Consider the following 24,037-nt stretch of genomic DNA (forward strand, 5'->3'; position numbering starts at 1 on the left):
TCAGGTACATTTTCCATACACTTTACTACCTTGGAGTAAAGTAGCAAGAATACAGCTTTTTCCCTAACCTTTACCAGCTAACTCAGTGCTTAGGGGCCTTGGAATGCCTGCTACCCAACAAGTGTCAGAGGCCTGACTGGGAGGCATGGCCATTATCAACAGTGTATGAAGGTCATACATGACAGGGTCCCTTGGATCCGTGGGCTCCCTGAAGTGATTACATACTTGGATCACATCACCTCAGCCCCTTGCAAAATTGCATTTAATGTTACACCCTTGGCTTTTGTGGAAACAGGCAACAAGACACTGTCATATAAAACTTTGTACTGCATTACAAGGCATAACCTTTAATAAATCCCAATGGTACTTTTTGTGGGGAAGAGGGATGCTCATAGCCTATGGGGTGGCTGGAGAACTAGTCAGGGACCCTGAGGGCTCGATTTACACTTTACATGGGTGGGCCAAGGAGTTTACACTGAGGGCACTGGTAATACCTGTAATAGTCTTATAGTACTTATAAAGCAGTTTTGCACATAAAATACCGTCATGCAGTTATAAGAAGTTTGTTCCTGGGCTGCTCCAAGTTAACTGTATTTTTTCCTAGTGTTAGCACAGTATCTCAGGGAGTCTGATTACATTTTTGATTTATAATCTCTATCTTAGACTAAGGCCTACAGATTTCAAACTGTTCTTTGCAATTCCTCTCATAATGAACCTCTGGTTCGGCAGCTTTTGTTGTTGTTGTTGTTGTTAAGTTTTACCATTTTTGTTCCTATTTGGTTTTGTTGTTTTTAAATTGGGAACTGCTTCTAAAACAGAAGACATGAAAGGAGAATTAAAAACACAATATATGTGTGAGATAGAATTATTCAACTTAGCATTTATTAAACATCTGCCATATGATAGACATTAGAAATAAAATGACTAGCAAGACCTGGTCCTTCCCCTCAGGAGTTCACAGAACGGCTGGAGCAACTGTCATACAAACTGTTACGCAGTGCAGAAACTACAGAGACATTTGTGCGGGTTCAGACCACAGCAGATAGAGATGGGCAGAGTGGGATGGGGTAGGGGGTAAGGTGCTTGAAGTTTGCCTGGGTGGGAATTTTTGAAGTATGAAAAGGACTTCTGCCTGGGGGATTGCAGCAGTAGAGGGAAGAGCACGGTCGGTACAATTGCATTGCAGGTGTGAAACGGCTTGATTTGTTCAAAGAATGATGGATCATTTAGTATTGTATAATGGATGGGAGGAGAGAAACACGGCGATCACAAAGGGCCATGTTTGCCAAGAAATAAAATATACTTGGAAAAAAAGAGTACGTATGTGTATATACGACAAAACGGGTGCATTCTGTAGGGACCGGCGAAGCCATTCCTTCAGGAGATTTGCTCAGCATTGCCACGGGCCAGCTGCTGTTCCAGGCCGTGGGTTAGGAACCAGGAAGGACATCGCTCCCACAGGGCCCACATCCTAACGGGCCTCGCCGCGGCTACGGGGCTGGGCAGGCCGAGGGCGCCGGGCTGTACAAATTTCTTTAGAGCCGAGGTCTGTGGCCAGCGTCTTCGTCCGTCACAGGAGGGCTGACTGGCCACGGCGGCCATCTGCTAGAGCGCATTTCTTCCCATGAAAAGCCATCTCCTCCGAAGTGCGGAGCGAACGCAGCCAAATCTACAAACACTGATAAGCTGGATCCACCTGACGGAACCCAGGGCCAAAAAACTGCGGCGAGCAGCGCCTCGGACCCGCTATTACCGGTTTTCTAAGCACTGGACAGAGTGAGCCGTGCCAGCCCTGTCTCGCCATCCCAGCCGAGGAGGGCAGCGCGATGGCTCTTCCCTGCCTTGAAACCAGCCCCACTGCCAGCCGCTCTCGCCCGCAGAGCATTTTCCGTGGCGTCCAACCGACCCTACGGCGGCCTTGGCGAGCCATGTGGAAGAAACACACCCACTGCCCATAGGCCACGCCCTTCCTGGCTTCGCGCATGCGCCCCGCCCGTCCTGAGGACCTCCCAACCCGCAGGGGGCGATGAAAGTCCGCTTGCGCTTCGCTTGCAGTTGCTTCCGAGTCAGAGGTCAGACGGTCTAGCGCTGCGTGGGACATGGTGCAGCTGCGACCGCGCGCGTCTCGCGCCCCGGCGTCGGCGGAGGCGATGGTGGACGAGGGCCAGCCGGCCTCGGAGGAGGAGGAGGCGGAGCACGGGCTGTTGCTCGGTCAGCCCAGCAGCGGCGCGGCCGCCGAGCCGCTGGAGGAAGACGAGGAAGGGGACGATGAGTTTGACGACGAGGCCCCGGAGGAGCTGACTTTCGCCAGCGCCCAGGCGGAAGCGAGAGAAGAGGAGCGGCGAGTGCGGGAGACCGTGCGCAGGTTTGGAGCCCGCGGCCGGGCGGGGAGAACCGCCCCTTCTCGTCCCGCTTGTCCTTCCCTTTGCTGACTTGTCACCCTTCCTCCCAGGGATAAAACGCTCCTGAAGGAGAAGAGGAAGCGACGCGAGGAGCTGTTCATCGAACAGAAGGTTAGAGGATAGGGATTAAACAACCCGGCCTGCGGATAATTCCCGTGGTGGATGTAATTTGGGTTGGTAGGATATTGAGTGGGGAAAAAGTCACCAAGATTTCCTCTGACAGTGGTAGAAAGATGCTTGGGCCGGGCGCGGCAGTACTTTAGGGGGACTAGGTGGGCGGAGCCCGGGATTTCGAGGCTGCCTTGAGCCTAGATCACACCACTGCGCTCCAGCCTGGGCGACAGAGCGAGAGACCCTGTCTCAAAAAAAAAAAAAAAAAAAAAAAGCTCGTCTCCTTTAGTGTCCACCAACTGAAAATAAGAGGTTGCTGTGAGAATTAGGTGGTTTGTAAACTGTAAGGGCTGTACAAGACTTGGTGTATGGTTGCTTTGCTGTCTGATACACACACGACACAGAGAACTGGCGTTACTTAACGGCTTTCAGTTTGTAACAGTGACCTGAGGGTTGGAATACCGTGGGCACCTTTTCCAGTTTTCATCAAGTCTTTCAGAGAATATGGAGTTTTGTGGACCCAATCTTCCCATAACTTGGAGTGGAGGCAGTTTCCAACCTAATTCATTTCTTTGCCTAGATGTAGGGCATTCTTAAAAGTGGTAACTTCAGAAGCAACTCCGGACATACTGTGTACATGACTTTATTAATTTTAAACGTTTTCATTCCAAAAGAAAAGAAAACTCCTTCCAGACACTATTTTAGAGAAGTTAACCACAGCTTCACAGACTAAGTAAGTAATGGATCTTCTTATATTACTTGCTTATATACACCCATCTTTGAATTATATACTGGTACATTTATTTGACTCCATATAGCTGAAGGAATTGTAGAACCCAAATTTAAAAGCTACCTTGGTATATGAATTTGGTGCGAAAGAAGGAGGTAACTTTACGTTTCACTTATTTTGCCGTTTTTTGAATTCCTGATCCCATTGTGTTCATTCAGTACATTTTGTTGATTGCCTGTCATTGTACTAGGGCAGAGTAGGTGGTGGTGAATACAAAGTGTTTTGAATCATTTAGTGGGGTAGCAGGCACTTATCCACAGGCTCTGAAAACTCAATTTGTCCCATACTTGCCTTACCTACCACCAACCTGTCCTTCCTCCCTGTTCCCCACTTCATTTAGCATCTTTGGTGTTTTATGGTTTAAAGCGAAAAGGTATAGTCGTCCTTGGGAATCGGTCAAACCCTACTAAATTAAGCCTTCTAAATATTTGTATTTTTTGTTTCTATCCTCTTTCTCTCTCCTTAAGGCTTTAAATTCAGAAATTTAGCCCCTTTTTGCTTAGGCCAGTGGCTCTCAAATTTTCAGTAAAAAAACTTTACCAAGAGTTACTCAGATCCTGAATACATTAAACATAAGAGCAAATCTATTTGGTGGCAAATTCCCTTTCATCTTTTAAAACCAAGCTCAAGTGTCATCTTTACCTTTTCATTTGGCCCGCCCGCCTCCCATCACTTCCGCTTTTGTGTGGCCTTTCTCCTGTGCAAATGCTTCTGTATTGTATTCTGTCCATTTACATTTCTCTCTCCATTGTTCACTGTCTCCTGTGCCTACACTATTAAATTAATCCTTTGTGATTTCTCCAAATGAAATGAGGCAGGCCTACTACCATTCACTTCATATTTCAAATACTATATAACTTGTTATTAAGTGTTTCACTTGAACTCCATTGCCCATAGCATTTTGCTGCTTTGGAAGCCTGCTAATAGGCTTTCAGATTTACATTGTGAAGATCTTCCAATGATTGAGAGTTGGTGGCAGTGTACTGGGGAGTGACTGTTGCTTTCCAAACTGAGAGCTCCTGAGTAGAAATTGAGGGTGTTGGTAATAATGAAAGGGGGTGCCTTGCTTGTAAAGCCAAGCCAGATGAAATAACGTAACATGTTTCGAGTAACCTTTGCTATCTGCCATTCCAGTCAGTGGTTTTGTTTTCTTCCCTTAGTGTCAAGAAATCGCCAGGAAAGGTCAAAGAAGGTATGACTATTCTAATTTAAATAACTTCTCATGTAAGTGTCAAGTGCACTTGCAGATGTTTCCAGTCAAATATGAATGGCCCTTAGAAAGCCAGTACGGGCCTGGCCAAGGTTAGCTGGGGCCTATTCCCTGTATTTCATACAAATAAAAACTGCATCCACATCGGTGTGTAGTGCATGCTTAAAGTGAACTCCAGTAAATTTCCTGATTTATTTTTACATGAATGCTAATTAGCAAATGTAACTCAATTTTTTAGTTAATTTGCAAAAGAAAAATGAAGACTGTGAAAAAGGAAATGACTCCAAGAAAGTTAAAGTACAAAAAGTACAGTCTGTCAGGTAATGAATCTTTTGTTTCATTTGGGATATAAAGGAGACCTCTGAGAGAGTTAAAGTATTGGCTAACATGGGAAATATTTTAATTAGTAGTAATTTCAGATTGGATTCTCTGTGGAAAAATCAGTTTTGGGCTGGGCACGGTGGCTCACACTTGTAATCCCAGCACTTTGGGAGGCTGAAGCAGGTGGATTGCTTGAGTCCAGGATTTCAAGACCAGCCTGGGCAACATGGTAAAGCCCAGTCTCTACACAAAATAAAAAAAGTAAGCTAGGCGTGCTGGTGTGCTCTACTAAAATATGAGTGTTAGTCTGTTTCTTGTAGTCCTGTAATTTAGTTTTATTCTATCTGTGCATATACAAAATTAGTTTCATTTATCACGGTGAGACAAATTATAAAAATATTTTAAAGCAAGCATGTAGGCCGGGCGCAGTGGCCCATGCCTGTAATCCCAGCACTTTGGGAGGCTGAGGCAGGCAAGTTGCTTGAACCTGGGAGGCAGAGGTTGCAATGAGCTGAGATCGCGCAGCCTGAGTGACAGAGTGAGACTCTGTCTCGGGCGGGGGGACAGGGGAAGCAAGCATGTATTAATTCTTTTTTAACCTTTTATATTGATGAACAGCCAGAATAAAAGCTACTTGGCCGTCAGGCTAAAAGACCAAGATCTGAGAGATTCAAGGCAACAAGCAGCACAAGCCTTCATACATAATTCATTATATGGGCCAGGAACCAACAGGACTACTGGTAATTTTTTTATGGACTATTTTCCTCACTTTTTACTGCAAATAAAACTATGAAATGATAAATACCTTTCTTTTCTAGTAAATAAGTTCCTGTCTCTTGCCAACAAGAGGTTACCAGTGAAAAAGGCTGCTGTCCAGTTTTTGAATAATGCTTGGGGTAAGATCCAGCTTTATTCTCCTGTCTCTTAATAAGTTTATATATTGAATCATGTTCTTTTGAAGGAGATAGTTCATAATTATATGCCCCTTATAATGGCTTATATAACTTGTGAAAAACAGGTCAATGTAGTATGTATATACATCTAGTGTATAATAAGCCCACCCAGTTTTAGTAATTACGTTCATGTAGAGAATTATAAAAATTTTGAATTATGTTTCTCTAATACTCTTACTGCACAACTTTCTATTCTAGGAATCCAGAAAAAACAAAATGCCAAGAGGTTTAAAAGACGGTGGATGGTCAGAAAGATGAAAACTAAGAAGTAAATCAATGCTAAATGAAGAATCTGTACTTTGTATGTATAGAATTTATCTAATAAATTATTGGTAGATCATTTTAAAGGATCATTATAAAAATCATAAACCTATTTGAGGAATTACTCAACCACATTTCATTCTTCTGGAGTAGAATTGTGCCTTGCAATCCTAGAGGAAAAAGTGGTTTAAAAAGGAATTTTCTTTTTAATGTGTTTAACTGAATTCAAGCCATACTCATACCAGCAATAGCACCTCGTCTACTCTCCCCGACTGGGGGGTGGGAGGGGTGGCAAAAATGGCACGGACAAAAAGGAGAAATGGACATTCCAGAAAAGTCTCCAACTGCAGCCCTTAGACAATTTGCTGTTAAAGATTCAGTGGACAAAATATAGCTAACTAACAGCGTTTAAATTTTTACTTTTAACCAGTCTGGGGATTTGCTTGCCTGGTGAGTCTCATATGCCATATTATGAATATGAAAAAAATGAATTTAATTTCCTGTTGCCTTTCTGTGTCACCCATAATATCAGGTTTAACCCTAATCCAGGGATGCCAGTAAACTGAAGGCAGTTTTAGGTTGTAGAACTCAGATTAATTGTAGAAACCATTAATTTTAATTGCTCTAATTTTCATATTAATCATAAAAAGTATGCAAGTACCTAATATATAAACTCAATTGACACTGTATCTGTAGAAGTAAATTTTTAATGGCTGGTTAATTATATCACTACATTTTATTGCAATATAGTACTCATTTAAGCACTTAAAAATGGAAGGTGTACAAAGATTAAATTAAGACACGGTAAATTGACTAAATATTTGGTTTTTATATAAATAAAGGTCATAACCACACCGTTGACATGTAATACTGTTATAATACAACAGTTAAACTTGTGAGTCTACAACAGAAGTCATCTGTAGTTAAACAGGAAACAAAGTTGAAAAAGACCATGTTAAAACAAAACTACTGGGACTAACAGGTCGGGATTGTAAGTAGCAACAAACATATTCACTCAGCTCCTGAGTATTTCAAGTTTTACAGTACACATTAAAAATGATTTCTTCCATCAACACTATAAATTCAAACTGTCGGATGTTTATGCATTTTGCAAGTTACACTGATTGAATGCTTATATGGGAGTGGGGGTCGGAACATCTCCCAATTTGAAGTTTACATCACCCACATGCTAACACAAACACAACTTGTTCCATTTCCTTCCCCTCTCTCCCCCCTCCCCCACAAAGAAGGCAGGATTTTTGGTTTCTTTTAGGTAATTGTTTTAAAGGATTTGTGATGATCAATTTGAACGTCTGAAATTCAGTAATATTTAACTCTTAGACAACTAAGAGGTTAAAGATGGAAAATAATTTCTCCTAACACTAAGTTAGAAAATCATTTGCATCATGCTGTAAACTAGGAAGCAATGTAAAGCGACAAAAACCTGTCCCCAGTACATAATTTAAAAAATCTAAATTTCAAATCAGCAGAGCTGGTCTACTTCCATGTTGACTATATGCCACAATATAAGTGTGAGCTCTTGAAATGCATAGCTAATGTAGGTAGTCTTCCACTGTGGCAAATGCGCAGGATCCAATTCCTGATCGAGCCATCAGTCCTAGACATTGTGTGGCCTGTCCCATTGCTAGGGCAAGTGGAGGTTGCTTTGGCAGATTGTGGGTTTCTGAAGAAAAATAATTTAAAAATGAAAACAGCAATTAGCAAGACATTTTAAAAAACATTTCAATCAGGAGAATACTGCATGACTTTAAAAACTACCACTCCCATACCACTCTGAAATATCAGCAAATGAAGGTTCCTAAGCAAAAGATGCCTTGGACATACTATTCTGACAAGGTAGTATGGGTATTGTGTATTCAGCGATAAGTTAAACTCTTGCAGAATCAGATTTTTAAAGTATCAGATACTAAAAAACTGATTTCCGTATTAACTATGATGGGAAAGGTACAACTTTTTATTTGATATTTGGAGTGGAGAGTAAGGAATTATTTCCCTTCTGGTTGATCAAAGTCAGTTGATACTAAAACTAAAAAGGCACCAGGTTTTCATTACGAGTTTCCACTGATGGGTTCTTCCACCTCTGTGGATGGGACCAAACTGAGGCTGCCTAGCCATCTCCAAGGCATATATAGGTAATGTTATTTGGGCTGGTGGGGAGTATGTGTTGGTGGTGACAGTGAGAGAACATACAGCAGAGCCACCCTGCAGTTTTGGAGGTGCTAATTTACAATGGACAGTTCAGACATTTTTTTAAAATGCCAATAAATTTTCAGGGTCCTGCATATCATAAGTTTCTTTGTCAGACATTTGTAGTACAAATGCAATAATTACCAAAATTTGTTCCTTGCCACAGATGAAAAACAATGAACTAATGGTAAAAGTGGCCAGACTCAGAAGCTGGTAGTTTCTCTTTATGAGAAGGCAATGTCCAACTAATCAATAAAATTACTAATCAGTTCTTTATAGGCACAGTTGACAACAAAGGGCAAAAACAGTCACACATGGCTAGGAGGGCTCCATATGGTTTAACTCCACTCTTGGTTCAGAGGATGTAAATTGATGGTGGGAGAAAGAAGAGGAAATTTGCAAAAGGGAAAAAGCATAGTATCAAAAAGAAGCAAATTCAGGACTTAGAAAACAAAACAAAAACAGGATTAAGAATAAAAGTGTGCAAAAAAGGCATGTAGATTGGTGAGAAAGTATGGTGTCTTGAGGGTTCACAGGGAAGACCGTGCTCAAAGGCAAGCATCTACAGGGAATATTTTTTAAATTTTATTTTGGTCAAAGGAAGCATCTGGTGATACATCTTTAACTTTTTTGGATATATGAAATTTTCATAACACTATACAGATGGCCCTACATAAATAGCATGGTATTTATAAACATTCACACCCATCTATGGCATTTTAATAATTGTGTCATTAATTTTATAGGAATCACATGCATTTATATTAATAAGATTAAGCACTATTTATAGCTGATTCTACATAATATAGAACAATATGTCAGAGTACATGTGTCTATAGATAATGGTGCTCAATTAAATTCCCTTGAAGAACTCAAGAAATTAAACCTAAAGAAAACGGGTCACTTTTTCTCAAATTCTTTCCAAGATTAGTATCATCTAATAATTAGGTCTTAATGATTACCTACAATACGGTAACTTCGAAAAGACAATTATAGTAAACCATAATTTTCTGTACAATTCCAGCATTATTACTAAGTTACTTTTATCAATGGAGCTAAATGAATTTTGTAGAACCAATGAAAATATAACACATTAACCAAAGAAAATTCACATTTATATACAAATCCTAAATTTCAGAGACTACAGCACTAAGGACACTACTCCTATTCCCAAACTTCAGTACTGATCCTTAACAAATTAATAAATTTTCTAAGGGCAAAGAAACAGACTGAGGCTCAAATATGAATGCTTTTCCTTGCTTCCTTTACATTCTTGCCGTAAGAGTCCTGGCCCTCATTTGCAAGTCTCCTTATCTAAACTACTCTTTCATCTACTTTTTGTGGCACTGCCCTCATCTTCCTAAAATAATTTGAAATATGTGACTAAAAGTTTCTGAACCTTGCAGGGCCAAACAGCACAGCACAGACTTCTAAACTAGACTGGAGTCCCAATTACCTGGGAATTAGACTCAAAGTCAAATAAAAACTCACCCTTTACGCAAATTACCTTTGATGAGAACTGCCCAAAACTCAAATTTGTTTTATGTAAACAATCGACCATACCACATTCATATAGAAATGCACAATATGTGCAGTTACACAATTCATACAAAAAGTATTTGGTCAGTATATAAATACTAGAATCATACACTCTACAGTGAGTTGCTCATAGGAATGGCAACCAAACAGGAACATCGAATTAGAGTTTCGCACTTCATGCTCACCCCTGGCTAAGCCTCACCTTTTAAATTGCTTTTCTCTTCCTCACCCACCCTTTTTATTGGGTGAGGGTACGTAGTTGAATCTGGCTGATATAAATGCAAATAGAATTTGACATCAAGGCTTGGTCCTGCAGGGTACTCACAAGTCACCTGGAAGGCCCTTGTGCTCGTATTCATAAGCATGGTGGGAGCTGTAATACCCGTGGCTTAGGCTGCCGCTACCCATTGCAAATAGCTCAAGCAAAATGGTGGGGAACAAGGTAACAGGGGAGCACCAGGTAGGAATCCTGCCCTCTACTGGATCAGTTTGAGCTTCTCTGATACTCAAGCTCTTCACTCCCTTATTTCCATTCTCATTCTCCACCAAAACCTCTATTTCTTGACTTTGATTTTCTTCAAATGTACCCTGTTCCCTTCTAGCCTAACTCTTGTGACAATTATTAATCTATGTTCTTGTTAACATTCTCCGATTCCTTCTACAACAGCCAAACTAGAGAATGCCATGCAATTGCTAGCCTAGAAATCAGTAGCAGAAAATGCCTTTCACTACAGAGGGCTGTAAGGAATGTCTCTGGTAGGGCAATAGTTTGAATTATACAAAAGAACCACCAAATCTCTCATTCAAATGAGAGTAGACATTCGTGGCTACCAGAAATGCTTACATACATGCACAAAAAAACTTCTATTTCCCAAACATCCCAAGTTGTACCCTGTTTTACTGTTTTTATTCTATTTAAATCCATTTGAATCTGGAATTAAAGGAGGGCGGTTTCTATATTTTAGGTATTTTTATATTTAAAAAATGTAGAAAACATTCTCCTTACGATTTTACCAAAGTACAAATGCCGGTACAAACACCCTCTCTTAAATTTTCAGAGAATCTAGTTGAAATTGTGCCTTATTTGGCTTTACTTACCTAATATTGCACTGTTAAGAGCTGAGCACACAGGTTCTCTCTGAATCGGGTCAAGCTGATTTCCAACTGGGCTGTTCCAGGGATCTGAATATGCTAGTAAACTGAATGCATCCTGTTGAAAACACACCAATTTAGTTTTAATTCAAATAGTTCAACTCTTATGCTCACAAATGTTTCCAAGTTGGGAGGTAAAATATGGCTTCCAGGCACTAGACTAATGTAACCTTTAAACCCACTTACTCCTAGCACTGGGATGCTCTACATTTTTGAACAATTAAATTATGCAGCAAAGCCTAATTTATTTTCATTTTTCCTGTAGACAGCCATTCTCATTCATCTTCCTCCCATCCCTAAACACAAAACAGAAAAAAATAAAAAAATTCAAAGGTATGAACTAGTACAGGTGTAGGGAGAGTGGAAGGCAAAACATTCAGTTGTTTTACTTCACAATTTATTACTACTGATATGAATGTGACAGTCAAAGGAGAGGGCCTGCATTTCCTTTTTTCAACAGATTTAGGAACTGGACACATCTCACTGAATATCATCTTCTCAAATTCAGTTATGAAAAAATTGAACAGGCTGCCCTTCAGGACCTGTTTTATGCATTCAGTTATTTCCAGCTACTTTCAAGCCACTCCTCTTCAAAACTTAAAATAACTGACAGTCTTCTTTTCAAACAACTACTTTATATTTTTGTCTTCTTTCTATGAGAGGCACATACTAATGGTGGTTTCAGATACTGGCTTCAAATCCAAGCCCCACCACTAACTGGCTGTGTGGCCTTTGGCAAGTAACAATCTAAGTGCCAATTTCATTATCTGCATAATGGGGACGATAAGAGGCCCTATTTCCTAGATTTGTATGAGAACTAAACGAAATTAGCAGTATCAGTTCATTCTAATCTTTCAATAAATGATGTCTTATTATTATGCCAAAAGTCAATACCCTAATCCAGAGCAATATTATACAGAAATTCAGAACTCTTCCCAATTCTGAAGGCAGACATGGAGAGTTGCTGCAGAAACAGTCAATTTGTGAGTTCAGGAACATAACACTTTCAAAATGCTGACTACTGAAATTCCTAAAGAGCACCCTCTCCTAGGTTCAGCTGCTCAAAAAATCAGATTCCACACCCATTTTCCATCATTTCTCTGGTTATCTTACTAGTGTTATGAAAGCAGAGGTGGGAGAGAGGCTCATGATCAACTTTACTCTTGCCCTTTCTCATCCAAATGAGCCTCTAACATTGTGGATTTAGAGAAGAATAACCCATGAAGAAATGCTGTGAAGTCAGTCTGAGACCACAAGGCATGGAATGCACGTGCCTCCACGTAAACAAACATGACTCCTCCACTGTTTTATATTGCTGAATATTTCATTCTGGGTAGTTTTCTGCTCCAATTATAATAAAAGTTTTTTGAAGATAAAAATTATTTACCATACTATTTTGAATCCCCTGAAGCTACTCAGGTGCTTGGTACAGGAAGATAATTCATACGCCTGTTGATAGCAAGACCTGCTGCTTCCAGCACTGAAGATGTTTTATGCATCCCACAACGCTACTTGGTTCTACTTCCCAACCCATGGAAGGAACATATGATCCTTTATCTTGTAAAGCTAACCCAAATCAAACACATTATTTTGTTTTTGGCCGGGTGTGGTGGCTCACACCTGTTATCCCAGCACTTTGGGAAGCAGAGGCGGGCGGCTTATTTGAGGCCAGGAGTTCAAGACCAACCTGGCCAACATGGTGAAACCCCATCTCTACTAAAAATACAAAAATTAGTCAGGCATGGTGGTGCATGCCTCTAATCCCAGCTACTCGGGAGGCTGAGGTAGGAGAATAGCTTGAACCCAGGAAGCGGAGGTTGCAGTGAGCCAAGATCGTGCCACTGCACTCCAGCCTGGATGACAGAGACTCCACTCAAAAAAAAAAAAAAAAAATCACGTTATTTTTAAAGATTGAGCTTTGCTCAAGACATCCCACAACCATCTGATGAGGGTACCATACCCATAGTATAGAAATAAATTTAAAAAGAAATATTGAACAATTTTTCCAAGGAATACTTGGTAAACAAAAACTTCAAGTACAAAATTATATTCACAGCCTAAACCTAACATGCCACCGAAAATGGGAAATGTCGCAGTCCCAAATCTTAAGACTACACTGTCTAGTACAGCAAACCACCATGGCACACGTTTACCTATGTAACAAACCTGCACATCCTGCACATGTAACTTTTAAGTTCCTGTACCCTGGCACTTAAAGAAAAAAAAGACTACACTGTAGTGTTTAAAAACTCAGAGAAAAAGTTCTTTAAAATGACAATATATTGTGCACTAATATTGTATGAAGAAGTGTGTTAAGCACTAATATGGATCATCTATTTAATCCTTACAATAATCATCTAAGGTTAATATCATGTCTGTCATCTACAGAAGCAAACTGAGGCAGTGAATAGTAAGATGCAGATTCTTTTAGTTACCAATCTAAATGTTAAGAAGAAAAAAAGTCTAAAATTTTTCTCTGGTATTTCAGTTTCAGTACAATTCAACATATGTTTACGGAATACAGCTGCCAGATATTGAGGATACACTGATGACCAGGACCTAGGCACTGCTTCAAGGAACTCACAAGTCTCCTGGGGAAGGCTTACATGTAAATAAATAACACACAGTACATCACTATTGACTTAATACATGCAAACTGAGGCTGAGAGAAAGGAGAAAAAAGCATGGTTGGAAACATGGATAAGCGGTTAGATGCTAAAATACCCCAAAAAACATACTAAAAAGCTTGAAGTTTTTCCAATAAGGAAATAAGGTTTAAAATGAAGGAAACCGATACGGATTAGACTTCATTTTAGAAGGATCACACAACAACACTATAAAACATGGCTTGAAATTAGAGTGAGGCTGTAAGCAACAAAACTAACAGAGCCTTAAAAAGAAAAAATGTTTTATACCATCAAACTCACAGTAGTAAACATCTAGGACTTTATTCTTTCTTCACAAAGGAAAATGAATGAAACTGGCAAAACAATACTAATGGTTTAAAGCCTACTGTAAAAATTAACTGGTGATGATAACCAAAGAAATGCAAATAAGCAATTTTAAGATACTAACATATGTTAAACCCACTAAAGTAGCATTAATGTAGTAGTGCCATTGGTACGTTCTTTTATTACTGCTGGTAAAAGTTGGTAGAGGGTTTCTGAAAACCAGTATAGCAACATGTAGTGAGAGCCACAATAATGTTCATATTATTTGACTCAATTCTATTTCTAGAACTTTATCTCAGTGGAATAATGTGAAGAAACAAAGATGCATGTATAAAGATGTCACTAAAGCATCTGACATAAAAGCAAATGGAAAAATCCAACAACAAAGCAATGCTGAAATAAACCTATACAGCAACAATAAAATATCATGGAGCCTTTTGTGTGTTTTTTGAGACAGGGTCTCACTATGTCACCCAGGCTGGAGTGCAGTGGTGCAATCACAGCTCACTGCAGCCTCGCACTCCTAGGATCAAGCAATCCTCTTGCCTTAGCCTCCCAAAGTGTTGGGATTAGAGGTGTGAGCTGCCACACCCAGCCTTGTGTAGCCATTTAAAAATAATTGGAAATAATACATAGAAAACTGGGAGGAAATAAATTCTTACAACAAAATAATACAAACTAGTGCCACTACGGTTATTAGCTAGTTAAAATATATGCACATGAGAATTAAGGCACAAAACTGAAAATACCTGAAATATGTAGCATTATGGGTTATTTTAAAGCAAAAAACATTACCTCAGTGGAATAACTTCTGAGGGAAATATGACATCATTTAGGTAGGATTTTCAAATTGTACTCATATTTAGTTTAGAATCTGGAGCAGTTTCTAAATAGGGTGACTCTCAATGGTTCTATTGCTACTTCAGTTACTAGACTAAAGGCTCCTTGCAGGCTGGGGCTGTTCATTCATACTGGACTTCCCAGAGTCCCTACAACAATGCCTCTCCACACTGCAAAAATTCAATAAACAGCTGCTCAACAAACAATTTAAGAGTTCTTTTGGGAGCCACTGGAAGACGTAGCAGATAAGGAACAAAGACAACAGGAAAAGAGGAAAGAAGACTGAAAAAACTAAAAGGAAAAAGGTCAAGAGAAACAGTGTGCCACCTGACCTTCAACATTAATCAAATCTCTCTCTCTCGTGTGTGTGTGTCTGGATGTGCATGAACTTCTGAGTCACATGACTCAAAGTTTATGCAAACCTAAAAATGAGATTTTTTTTAAAATGCTACAATTACAAGTGAACTAAAGTGACGAATAAAAAGTGGTGGAATGATTTCTAAACCTGTTTTCTCTTCATGTTGCCCTCAAATCATCTGGCCTTGTTCTTTGGCTACTTATAAGGTGGGTCACTCACTCACCTTATCCCTATCTAGATCAAGGTAAGTTTGGGAAATGAGATGGAAGCAGCTCAGAGTATTAAGAAAGTCTCTGAAAGTAGCTGGCATTTGCTTAGAAGTTAGAGGTGCAAAATCAAAGATATCTATACTCTTTAGATGAAGATGATACATCTTCACACCCTTCAGTTTATAACCAAGGAGTATCTTTGGGAATTGGCCATATAATGCCATCTTCTGAGCTTCATGTAAATAAGAATCAAACACAAAGTAAGCTAATGGAGTATAATCTTAAAGTTTCAAAGGTGCTTCATCCTGCTCAATTAGCATGAAGTTTTAACAAGAAAGCCAAGTCAGATAGCCTAGTGTAAAAAAAAAGTCTACGAATTCTTAAATTAAAAAAAAAAAAAACTCTTATTTCCAAATATGCCCTAAAACAACAGTACTCAAAGTATGGTTCAGGGATACCTGGGTCCAAGAACCTTTCAGGCAGTCTGTGAAGTCAAAATTATTTTTATAATAGTACTAAGATGTTCCTTGCCCTTTTCTCTTTCATTTCCTCATGACTATACAGTGGAATTTTCCAGGGGCACATGATGTGATATCACAACAGACTAAAGGCAGTCTGGTCTTGTATGTGAATACAGCTCACCTATTAAACCAGGCAATAAAGAGACTTAACAAAAAAATATAAAGCAATGCCACTCTTCTCATTTTTCTTTTTTTTTAAGAGACAAGGTTTCACTATGTTGCACAGGCTAAACCTGAACTCCTGGGCTCAAGTGATCATCCTGCCTCAGCCTCCTGAGTAGCTGGGATTAGAGCCATGCACCACTGTGCCAGCTCTTCTTTTTGTTTGGGGAAGATAATTATTTTTCATAAAAATAACTTGCTTCTTATTTAATGGATTTATTTTAAAATGAATAGTTTTAATTTTAATAAGGTAAATATCGATAGATGTAACACATTATATAAACAAAAACTCTTCGGGGATCCTTAATTTTTTTTTCTGAGACAGAGTTTCGCTCTTGTTGCCCAGGCTGCAGTGCAATGGGGCGATCTCGACTCACCGCAACCTCCACCTCCCCAGTTCAAGCGAGTCTCCTACCTCAGTCCCCCGAGTAGCTGGGATTACAGGCATGCGCCACCACACCCGGCTAATTTTTTGTATTTTTAGTAGAGACGGGGTTTCTCCATGTTGGTCAGCCTGGTCTCGAACTCACGACCTTAGGTGATCCACCCGCCTTGGCCTTCCAAAGTGCTGGGATTACAGGCATGAGCCACTGTGCCTGGCCCCTTAATAATTTTTAAAGGATTCAGACATCAAGTATGTTGAAAACAACTGCCCTAAGACATCCTCAGTACCAACCAAAGTAGTACTCAGTTTCCAAATGGGTAATTTTAGACACCTAAAATAACTTAATAAAGAGCCTAAATGTTAAGTTTCTTAGCACTCCTAGTACCAGAAAAAGTTCTACCAAGTTGCATAGTAATGAAAATCCCCAAAGTGGAAAAATCTATTTTACTTTTCAAATGAATTCTACTTCAATTTAATAAACACAGATTGACTAACTTGGTGCTACACAATGGAGGCAGTCAATTAAGATAAATATTTAAAAGGGGAAGAGTTAAGCTGGACACAGTGGCTCATGCCTATAATCCCAGCATTTTCAGAGGTCAAGGCAGGAGGATTGCTTGAGGCCCGGAGTCCAAGACCAGCCTTGGCAACACAGTGAGACCTCATCTCTACAAAGTTTAAAAATAAAAAATAAATAAATACAAAAGAGAGGAGTTTTGGCAGTCTGACTTCATGGAAATCTTAATCTCCTCAGGCAAATACGGATATTTTCCAGGTGTATGAATGTCTGATTTGACTTTTTTTTTTTTTTTTTTTTTTTTTTTTTTTGAGAGGGAGTCTGGCTCTGTCGTCCAGGCTGGAGTGCAGTGGCGCAATCTTGGCTCACTGCAATCTCCGCCTCTTGGGTTCATGCCATTCTCCTGCCTCAGCTTCCCAAGTAACTGGGACTACAGGCGCCTGCCACCACGCCCGGCTAATTTTTTGTATTTTTAGTAGAGACGGGGTTTCACCACGTTAGCCAGGATGGTCTCGATCTCTTGACCTTGTGATCCACCCGCCTTGGCCTCCCAAAGTGCTGGGATTACAGGCATGAGCCACCACGCCCGGCCTGATTTGACTTTTTAAATTAAACTTGTTTCAATTGCATAATCCACCAATTATTTTTTATCTAGCATAAAAATAATAATTTAACTTTTTGGATAGCTCAAGGTAACCACTAGAAATAGCAGTTTTTATACTATCGAGTAGATGAAGTACGAAGTATGATAAATAAAGCTGTCTTCCCATCTCAGCTAGGGAAAAATACAAGATTGCATGCCTTTAACTTGAGGTGTTATAGGTGGCTCTATAACCCATCCTAGGCCAGGCAAGCATGTTATGTCCTACACGTGTGCTATGTTTCAGATTTCAGATTTTTTCAAATTTTAAAATATTTACTGACTGAGCATCTCTAATCTAAAAATCCAAAATGTTCCCATGAGCATATCCTTGTGCATCATGTTGGCACTCTAAGTATCAGATTCTGCAGCATTTCAGATTTTCAGACTAGGGATACTCAACCTGTACCAACTCTCAGTCCAGGTCAGGAAGAGAAAGCAGAAGGAATCTTTTGCCCTTTCCTACCATCCCTAAACATCAGTCCCAAGGCCATTGCATTCATCTCCCCTTTAATTTTTCAATCTTCTTCCAAAATATTCAGAAGAAAATGTTTACAATGAACCAACTGTTAAAGAGCTGTACATCTCTACAACTGCAATGCTGACTTAAGTTAGGAGAAAGCCCCTCCACCTTCAACTGGTAGACAAAACTGTGGCTACTTTACTGAATTAGATCACATCCATCCTACCAGCTCATGGAAACAATCCAGAAGAGACTTTAAAATGTATTTTAACTGTTCTGGCCATGAAAAGTGACCCAATTCTTCACTAATCCTCATCAAAATGAGAACCATGTGTTACACATCCAAATTGCTATAACCCTGAACAATATTTACTAAAATAAAATCTCAGATTTATAGTTTTATCTGCACACCCACATTTTTCCTAGTAACTGCTGATTTTACAGCTGAGAAAATAAAACTAAGAAACTAAGTTAACGAGGACACACAATGTTGATAAGCACTAGTACTAGGATTTAATCCTTTTTTTTTTTTTGCTTTAGTACAATGCTCTTTCCAGCAGATCAGAACTGAACTGCCTAACGTCTTCAAACATTTCCACTCTCAAATGGGCAAGGAGCCAGGGGGAAGGTCAGGTCCAAGTTCCCAACAAGAATTTCTGGTACACTGCTCAATGTTTCGCAAAACTACATTTTAGTTCCTTTGACACATTTATAATTTTTCAAGAAAAAATATATTCACCTTCAACATTTTTTTATTTGCAGTGTTCTTGCCACAGTCTCTCCGTAGCTGTTCACTCATCGCTTGCAGCTCTCGTCCAAAGTGGATCATTCTTTCTATGGCGGCCTGACTTCCTCCACACAACTGGCGTCTCAACTGACTTGAATCAACTTCTGTAAGAAAAACAGACAAGTATTTTACTACCTTATGGAATGGAGTATAATGAAGACATGAACATACATTTCTTATAACATTTTGTACATTTAGTAACTATTCCCTAATATTTCATCTAAATATGCAGATTGTTAAAAATTCATTTTTAATTTAACATGAAACTGCAGCAAAAAGATATACTTTATTTAGCTCTCAGGAGTCTAGGATCCAGTATTCAGCATGCAGTTGAGAGGGGACAACCTTTCAGTGTTAGAGGGTACTTATGTCAGAAAAAAATTTTAGAAAAAGTGTAATTCCCAAACTACATTAAGCAACATTTACAAAAAAAAAAAAGAAAGAAAAAGAAAACCGTAATAATGCCACTCGGGCTACCTTAATTGACATAGTAGAGATGTAATAAAATGTTCAAGAAAGCTAAGAAAACCTAAATGACTACAATAAAAATACAGAAGACAGCATATTATACGAACTGAAAAGATTCAATGCACTACTTTTTGAAAACTACCACTTTGAGAAAATACTTTTTTTTTTGGAGTCTCACTCAGTCACCCAAGCTGGAGTGCAGTGGTGTGATCTCAGCTCAATGCAACCTCCGCCTCCCGGGTTCAAGCAAGTCTCCTGCCTCGGCCTCCTGAGTAGCTGGGATTACAGGCACACACCACCATGCCTGACTAATTTTTGTATTTTTAGCAGAGTCGGGGTTTCACCATATTGGTCAGGCTGGTCTCAAACTCCTCACCTTGTGATCCACCTGCCTCGGCCTCCCAAAGTGCTGGGATTACAGGCATGAGCCACCTTGCCCAGCCAAGAAAATAATTTTATGTACCTTGATTGATAAAATAATTTATATAAATTACTAATAAATCATTAATAATGAAGAAGGTAACGATGATGATGGTGGTTAATATTTCCTAAGCCCTCTGTGCTATCAGCTTTTTGGATTATTCATTTACTTTTCACAATAACTTATGAGGTTATTATTATACCCATTTTACAGATGAAGAAACTGAGACACAGAGCAGTTAAGTAATTTTTCCAAGGTCACACAGCTAGTACGTGGCAGTTGCAGAAATCAAATCTATGTAATCTGGCTCTAGAACTCCTGCTCTTTATCACTATACTTAAATTACTCTTCAGAAACTGAGGTGGCTGATATTAAAGAGTAAAACAAAGCTGCATTTCTTTTTAAAAAACAATTTTAGTAATATCACTCAATCTCAAAATAATAAGAAATCTAACATTGCCATGGAATTCCAACAAATAAATGAAAAAATTTATTCCAACAAATTTTCACTCTCCATTTGATGGGATAGTCTGCTGATGGGACAGGCAATTTACTACGTAAGTTGTCTACAAAATAAAATTATGCATGCTAATGTGTCTTGGAGCCACATCATTTTGTTATTTGTGGTGGGGGTTTTTTTTGGTGAGGGAGGTCATACTTAAGCATCTACTATTTATCAGGGATAGTACTATGCATAGTCACACACGTTTACATTAAACCCATTTAAGAAATACTGATTAGAATTTGTAAAATCATCTACCCATTTGGCCTTACTGACTATACTGAAATAAATATAAGAAGTTTTATCATCTCTAACCTAAAATAGCCTAGAGGCTCAACACCAGCAAGTCAGTTCTGCTGCATTCATGACAGCGCTAAACCTGAGCCTAAGCAATTCAGCAAGGAACACTGCCTGTAGCTGAAAGGTAACTCTATTTTCTCTAGCAGCCCACTCAAACAAGAGTTTAAGTGCTATGCATTACTGTCAAGTCCTACGGCACATACATCGTTAAATCTGGTTTATGCTCATCAGCTGTGAATCAGTACAAGTAAAAACATAACCTTGTAGCCATCATTTTTTATTAAAAATGTAAGAAATATCACTGCAGACCCATTTCGGTGTCACAATCTTCCATTTCGTGGTCATGTTTAGAGCTACCATTTAGGAAACCATTGGATGAAGTTTCTCCAACTCCATTGGAGTAGTGATCTGTTTCCATGTCTACATCATTACTGAAAACGAAAAAACAAACCTAATTTTAGAAATATCATACTTGCAGCTTAGTTTAAAATAAATCACTACTGAACTGTATAGCCTATGAATAAACTAACTTCATGAGGCAATAGAAATCTGCAAAAAAGGTATTTAGTTACATCTTGAATGTACTCAAAGCCAAACAAGTCGCTGACTTTTAACAAATTTGTACCCCTGGAGATAAGGGAGGGAAAAAAGTACATATGCTAAAATGTAGTAGTTTTATGACTTTACATCAGTATGGAGAAATCGTATTTCTGCACAATCCTATTATTTTTCAAACTCAGATCTGTACATCTTCATTGATCAACTGCGGCCCCACCAACTCCCTAGCCACCCCTCTCCCCTCTACTCCCAGCACTGATTTCCAGTATGTAAGGTGAAAACCTCACTCTCAAAACAAATACATCTCACTCCTGGAACCCAATTCAGCTCATACTGGACCTCATACTCAATCCACTCCTAGACTATATTTAAATAGTCGGCATTCTGGCATTTGTCCTCACCACTTAAGAATATACACCCTTTCAAGGGTAACTGATCACTTAAAAACCGACTGAGCTTCATTCTCTCATCCCTTTTCACCACATGACACTATTTCTTTCTCACAGGCTATCTTATTGGCTAAAGTATTGCTGAATCTTAATTTTTAAACTGATGTCCTAGTTTCCAGTTTTCACTCATTCCACTCAGTGAGTATCTATCTGCCAATAACTACATTTGGACATATTTAAGCTGTCAATGTATGTCCTTCAGACCCATCCGCACTCTTATAAGCAACAATAAATATCTAATCTTTAGGATTTATCCTATGAAGGTCTAGGTAATAATTATACAATTTAGAAGTAAACACTCGATGAAATTTTAGGCAATGCTTAGATAAAAATGACATTTCTTATTACAAAAGCAATATATATTCATTTGTAGAAAAAAAAAATACAGATGAGCAAAAACCACTGTGCGTAATACCACCAGAGGTAACAAATTCTAACACCTTGGGGGCGTGTGTGCATGCATACACTCCTGTTAGTAAAACTGTTAAGGTGAAAAAACACAAGAGATCTAGGGAAAAGGGGGATATGGCCCTAGGACTCCAGAGCAGACTTACTCAACCAGGAAAGCTTGTTTATAATCTTGACAAACTTCGAAAATTGATAAGAAAAACCAAACTTTAAAAATAAGAAAATCCTTACCATGACAGCTTTCAGTGGCCTTTTAAAAAATACTAAACTTTTTTTTTTTTTTTTTTTTTGAGATAACTCAAGTATTTGAAAGGAACTCATTCATTTAACACACATTTAAGAGCCTCTGAGGTATGATCCCTGTTAGGTGCTAAGGATACTATGAAACAGCCTCTGCCTTCCTGCAGGAAACAACCTATAAAAAGCTAATTAAGTTACTATATTACAGAGTAATTTTGATCAGTACTATGACGAAAGTTAATCACAAAACATGACACATTTGATGGGATGGAAATCAAGGAAAACATCCTAGAAGAACTGACATCTGAACTTGCATTTTCTCAGCCTGGACAGGAGTTATACTGGAGGTGAGGGAGGGCGGGAAGAAGAGCATTTCAGATGGTGGGCGGTATCAGGGAAAAAGCACAAGTTTGCAAGTCAAATCCTGAAAAGCAGCCTCAGCTCTGCGACTTACTAGCTACTATTAATTGACCTTAAGGAAAAAAAAAGTCATTTACTTTTCTGATATCCGGCTCTACATCTGTAAAATGGTTTAAATAGTTAACACCATCTTTGCCTACTTCACAGTAAGGAAAGCCATTACCAACTACAAAACAAGTTATAGTTTAAGGCAGTTCAAAAGTTTCCTTTATTTCCCTTTTATACTGCAGACAAAGGAGGATGTTGCGTCATCAGACCTTCCGTTAAGCTTGCGTCCCTGAACTCAGGTAATAACAGATCTGTTTAGCAACTTCCTGCTGTGAGGATAGTATTTAAGAGAAAAACTCACCAACTGACTGCAATCTTACCCTCAAACATTGGCAGAACCCTTGATCAATGATAAAGTACCAATGCATTTATTATAAAGCATGATGAAGTTAACTTTTTAAATTTCCATCTATTTTTAAACTATATTTTGATTTTATATTTTCCAATATATCATCTCTGCTGTGAAAGACGATTTTTCTGCTGTTCTCATACACTTTTGTGGTTCTCCATTATAACTTTTATCAATCACACACATTACTTCAGTAAATTTTTGTCATGTGTGACAGACAACCCAGAAATTGAGATTAATCTCCAAATTTTCAAATATAGATTTTTTTTTTTTTACATAGACTCCTTTCTGCAAAATCATATTTCCATTAAGATTCCATGCTAAAAGTTAGGCTCTCTCTCCTTTAATAAGAAAATGTTCCACTGGTGACCATTTCCTGAAAATGCAATGTAACCAACTGGTTTGTTATAAGACCAAATCAACATTAAATTGACCCAGTCCTGGATGATTTGGGCAGGGTGAATTCACAATAATTTGCAACTGCACAGTAGTATTTAATTCAAATAATTTCACTTCATGGACTTTTAGGTTTCGTAAATATTAAACCTGAGTATGTCAAGGGTCATAGTATACTGAATGAGATATCGTCTTTCAAACCTCTTCGAAGTCAGACACCCTACCTCGCAAAATGTTTGGTGCCCAACAAATCCTCAAAACTATCCTCACACTAATGTTTACTAAATGACTTAACCATCTGCTATATGCAAGCTACTTAAAAGGAAGGCTTTCAAAAAAGATTCTTTGTAAAGCGAGTTTTGAACTTGGAAAACATTCTACACATTTACACCAAAAAAAACTCACAGAGAAAAAATTAGTTGTAAATTTATCTTATGTCACCATTCAAGGTTAAATATGCTACTGTGTCTTAACTACTGTGAAAACATAACAAATGGCATTTATGTGATCATTTGTATAGCTCTGTGGTTGGCGGGAAGACAATGCATGAAGCCCTGAATTTGTCCTTATAACTTTACTAGGGGGAAGAGGGTAGTAGAGAAGAAGAAACTAAAGAAAGAGCTCATGTGCATAGTAGGAGACTAAAAGGCTTTGGGGAACTGAGTCCCTACCCTTTTATTCTCTGGGGGCTTAGGAAC

At 38.9% G+C, this 24,037-nt stretch overlaps 2 protein-coding genes across 4 annotated transcripts in view; one reads left to right on the plus strand and one right to left on the minus strand.

Annotated features, from left to right (window-relative positions):
• Window positions 1–11: 11 nt before the first annotated feature.
• On the plus strand, window positions 12–14,321 carry NOL7 (nucleolar protein 7). Of its 2 annotated transcripts, XM_017957586.2 has the most exons (9): window positions 12–2,365; window positions 2,453–2,513; window positions 3,188–3,246; window positions 4,464–4,495; window positions 4,752–4,833; window positions 5,453–5,574; window positions 5,653–5,730; window positions 5,986–6,088; window positions 13,436–14,321. In XM_017957586.2, exons 1-8 carry the CDS (start codon window positions 2,100–2,102, stop codon window positions 6,057–6,059), a joined length of 774 nt encoding a protein of 257 aa, XP_017813075.1. In that variant the 5' UTR covers window positions 12–2,099; the 3' UTR covers window positions 6,060–6,088; window positions 13,436–14,321. The 2 variants fall into 2 exon arrangements, with proteins under 2 accessions (XP_017813075.1, XP_003897123.1); XM_003897074.4 differs by lacking the exon at window positions 13,436–14,321 and having other exon boundaries at window positions 5,986–6,437.
• The window catches only part of RANBP9 (RAN binding protein 9), a 94,495-nt gene continuing 77,195 nt past the window's right edge, over window positions 6,738–24,037 (minus strand). The window contains exons 11-14 of one of the 2 annotated variants that reach the window (XM_009204465.3): window positions 20,781–20,902; window positions 18,733–18,884; window positions 10,894–11,005; window positions 6,738–7,732 (exon numbers count right to left, since the gene is read on the minus strand). In XM_009204465.3, the coding sequence (XP_009202729.2) occupies window positions 7,602–7,732; window positions 10,894–11,005; window positions 18,733–18,884; window positions 20,781–20,902 (517 nt within the window). In that variant the 3' untranslated portion in view covers window positions 6,738–7,601. Of the gene's footprint in view, window positions 7,733–10,893; window positions 11,006–18,732; window positions 18,885–20,780; window positions 20,903–24,037 lie in introns of those variants that run through there. The other variant, XM_031666917.1, reaches the window with a different exon arrangement.

Source organism: Papio anubis, chromosome 6 (assembly GCF_008728515.1).
Source record: "Papio anubis isolate 15944 chromosome 6, Panubis1.0, whole genome shotgun sequence".
Taxonomy (NCBI): Eukaryota; Metazoa; Chordata; class Mammalia; order Primates; family Cercopithecidae; genus Papio; species Papio anubis.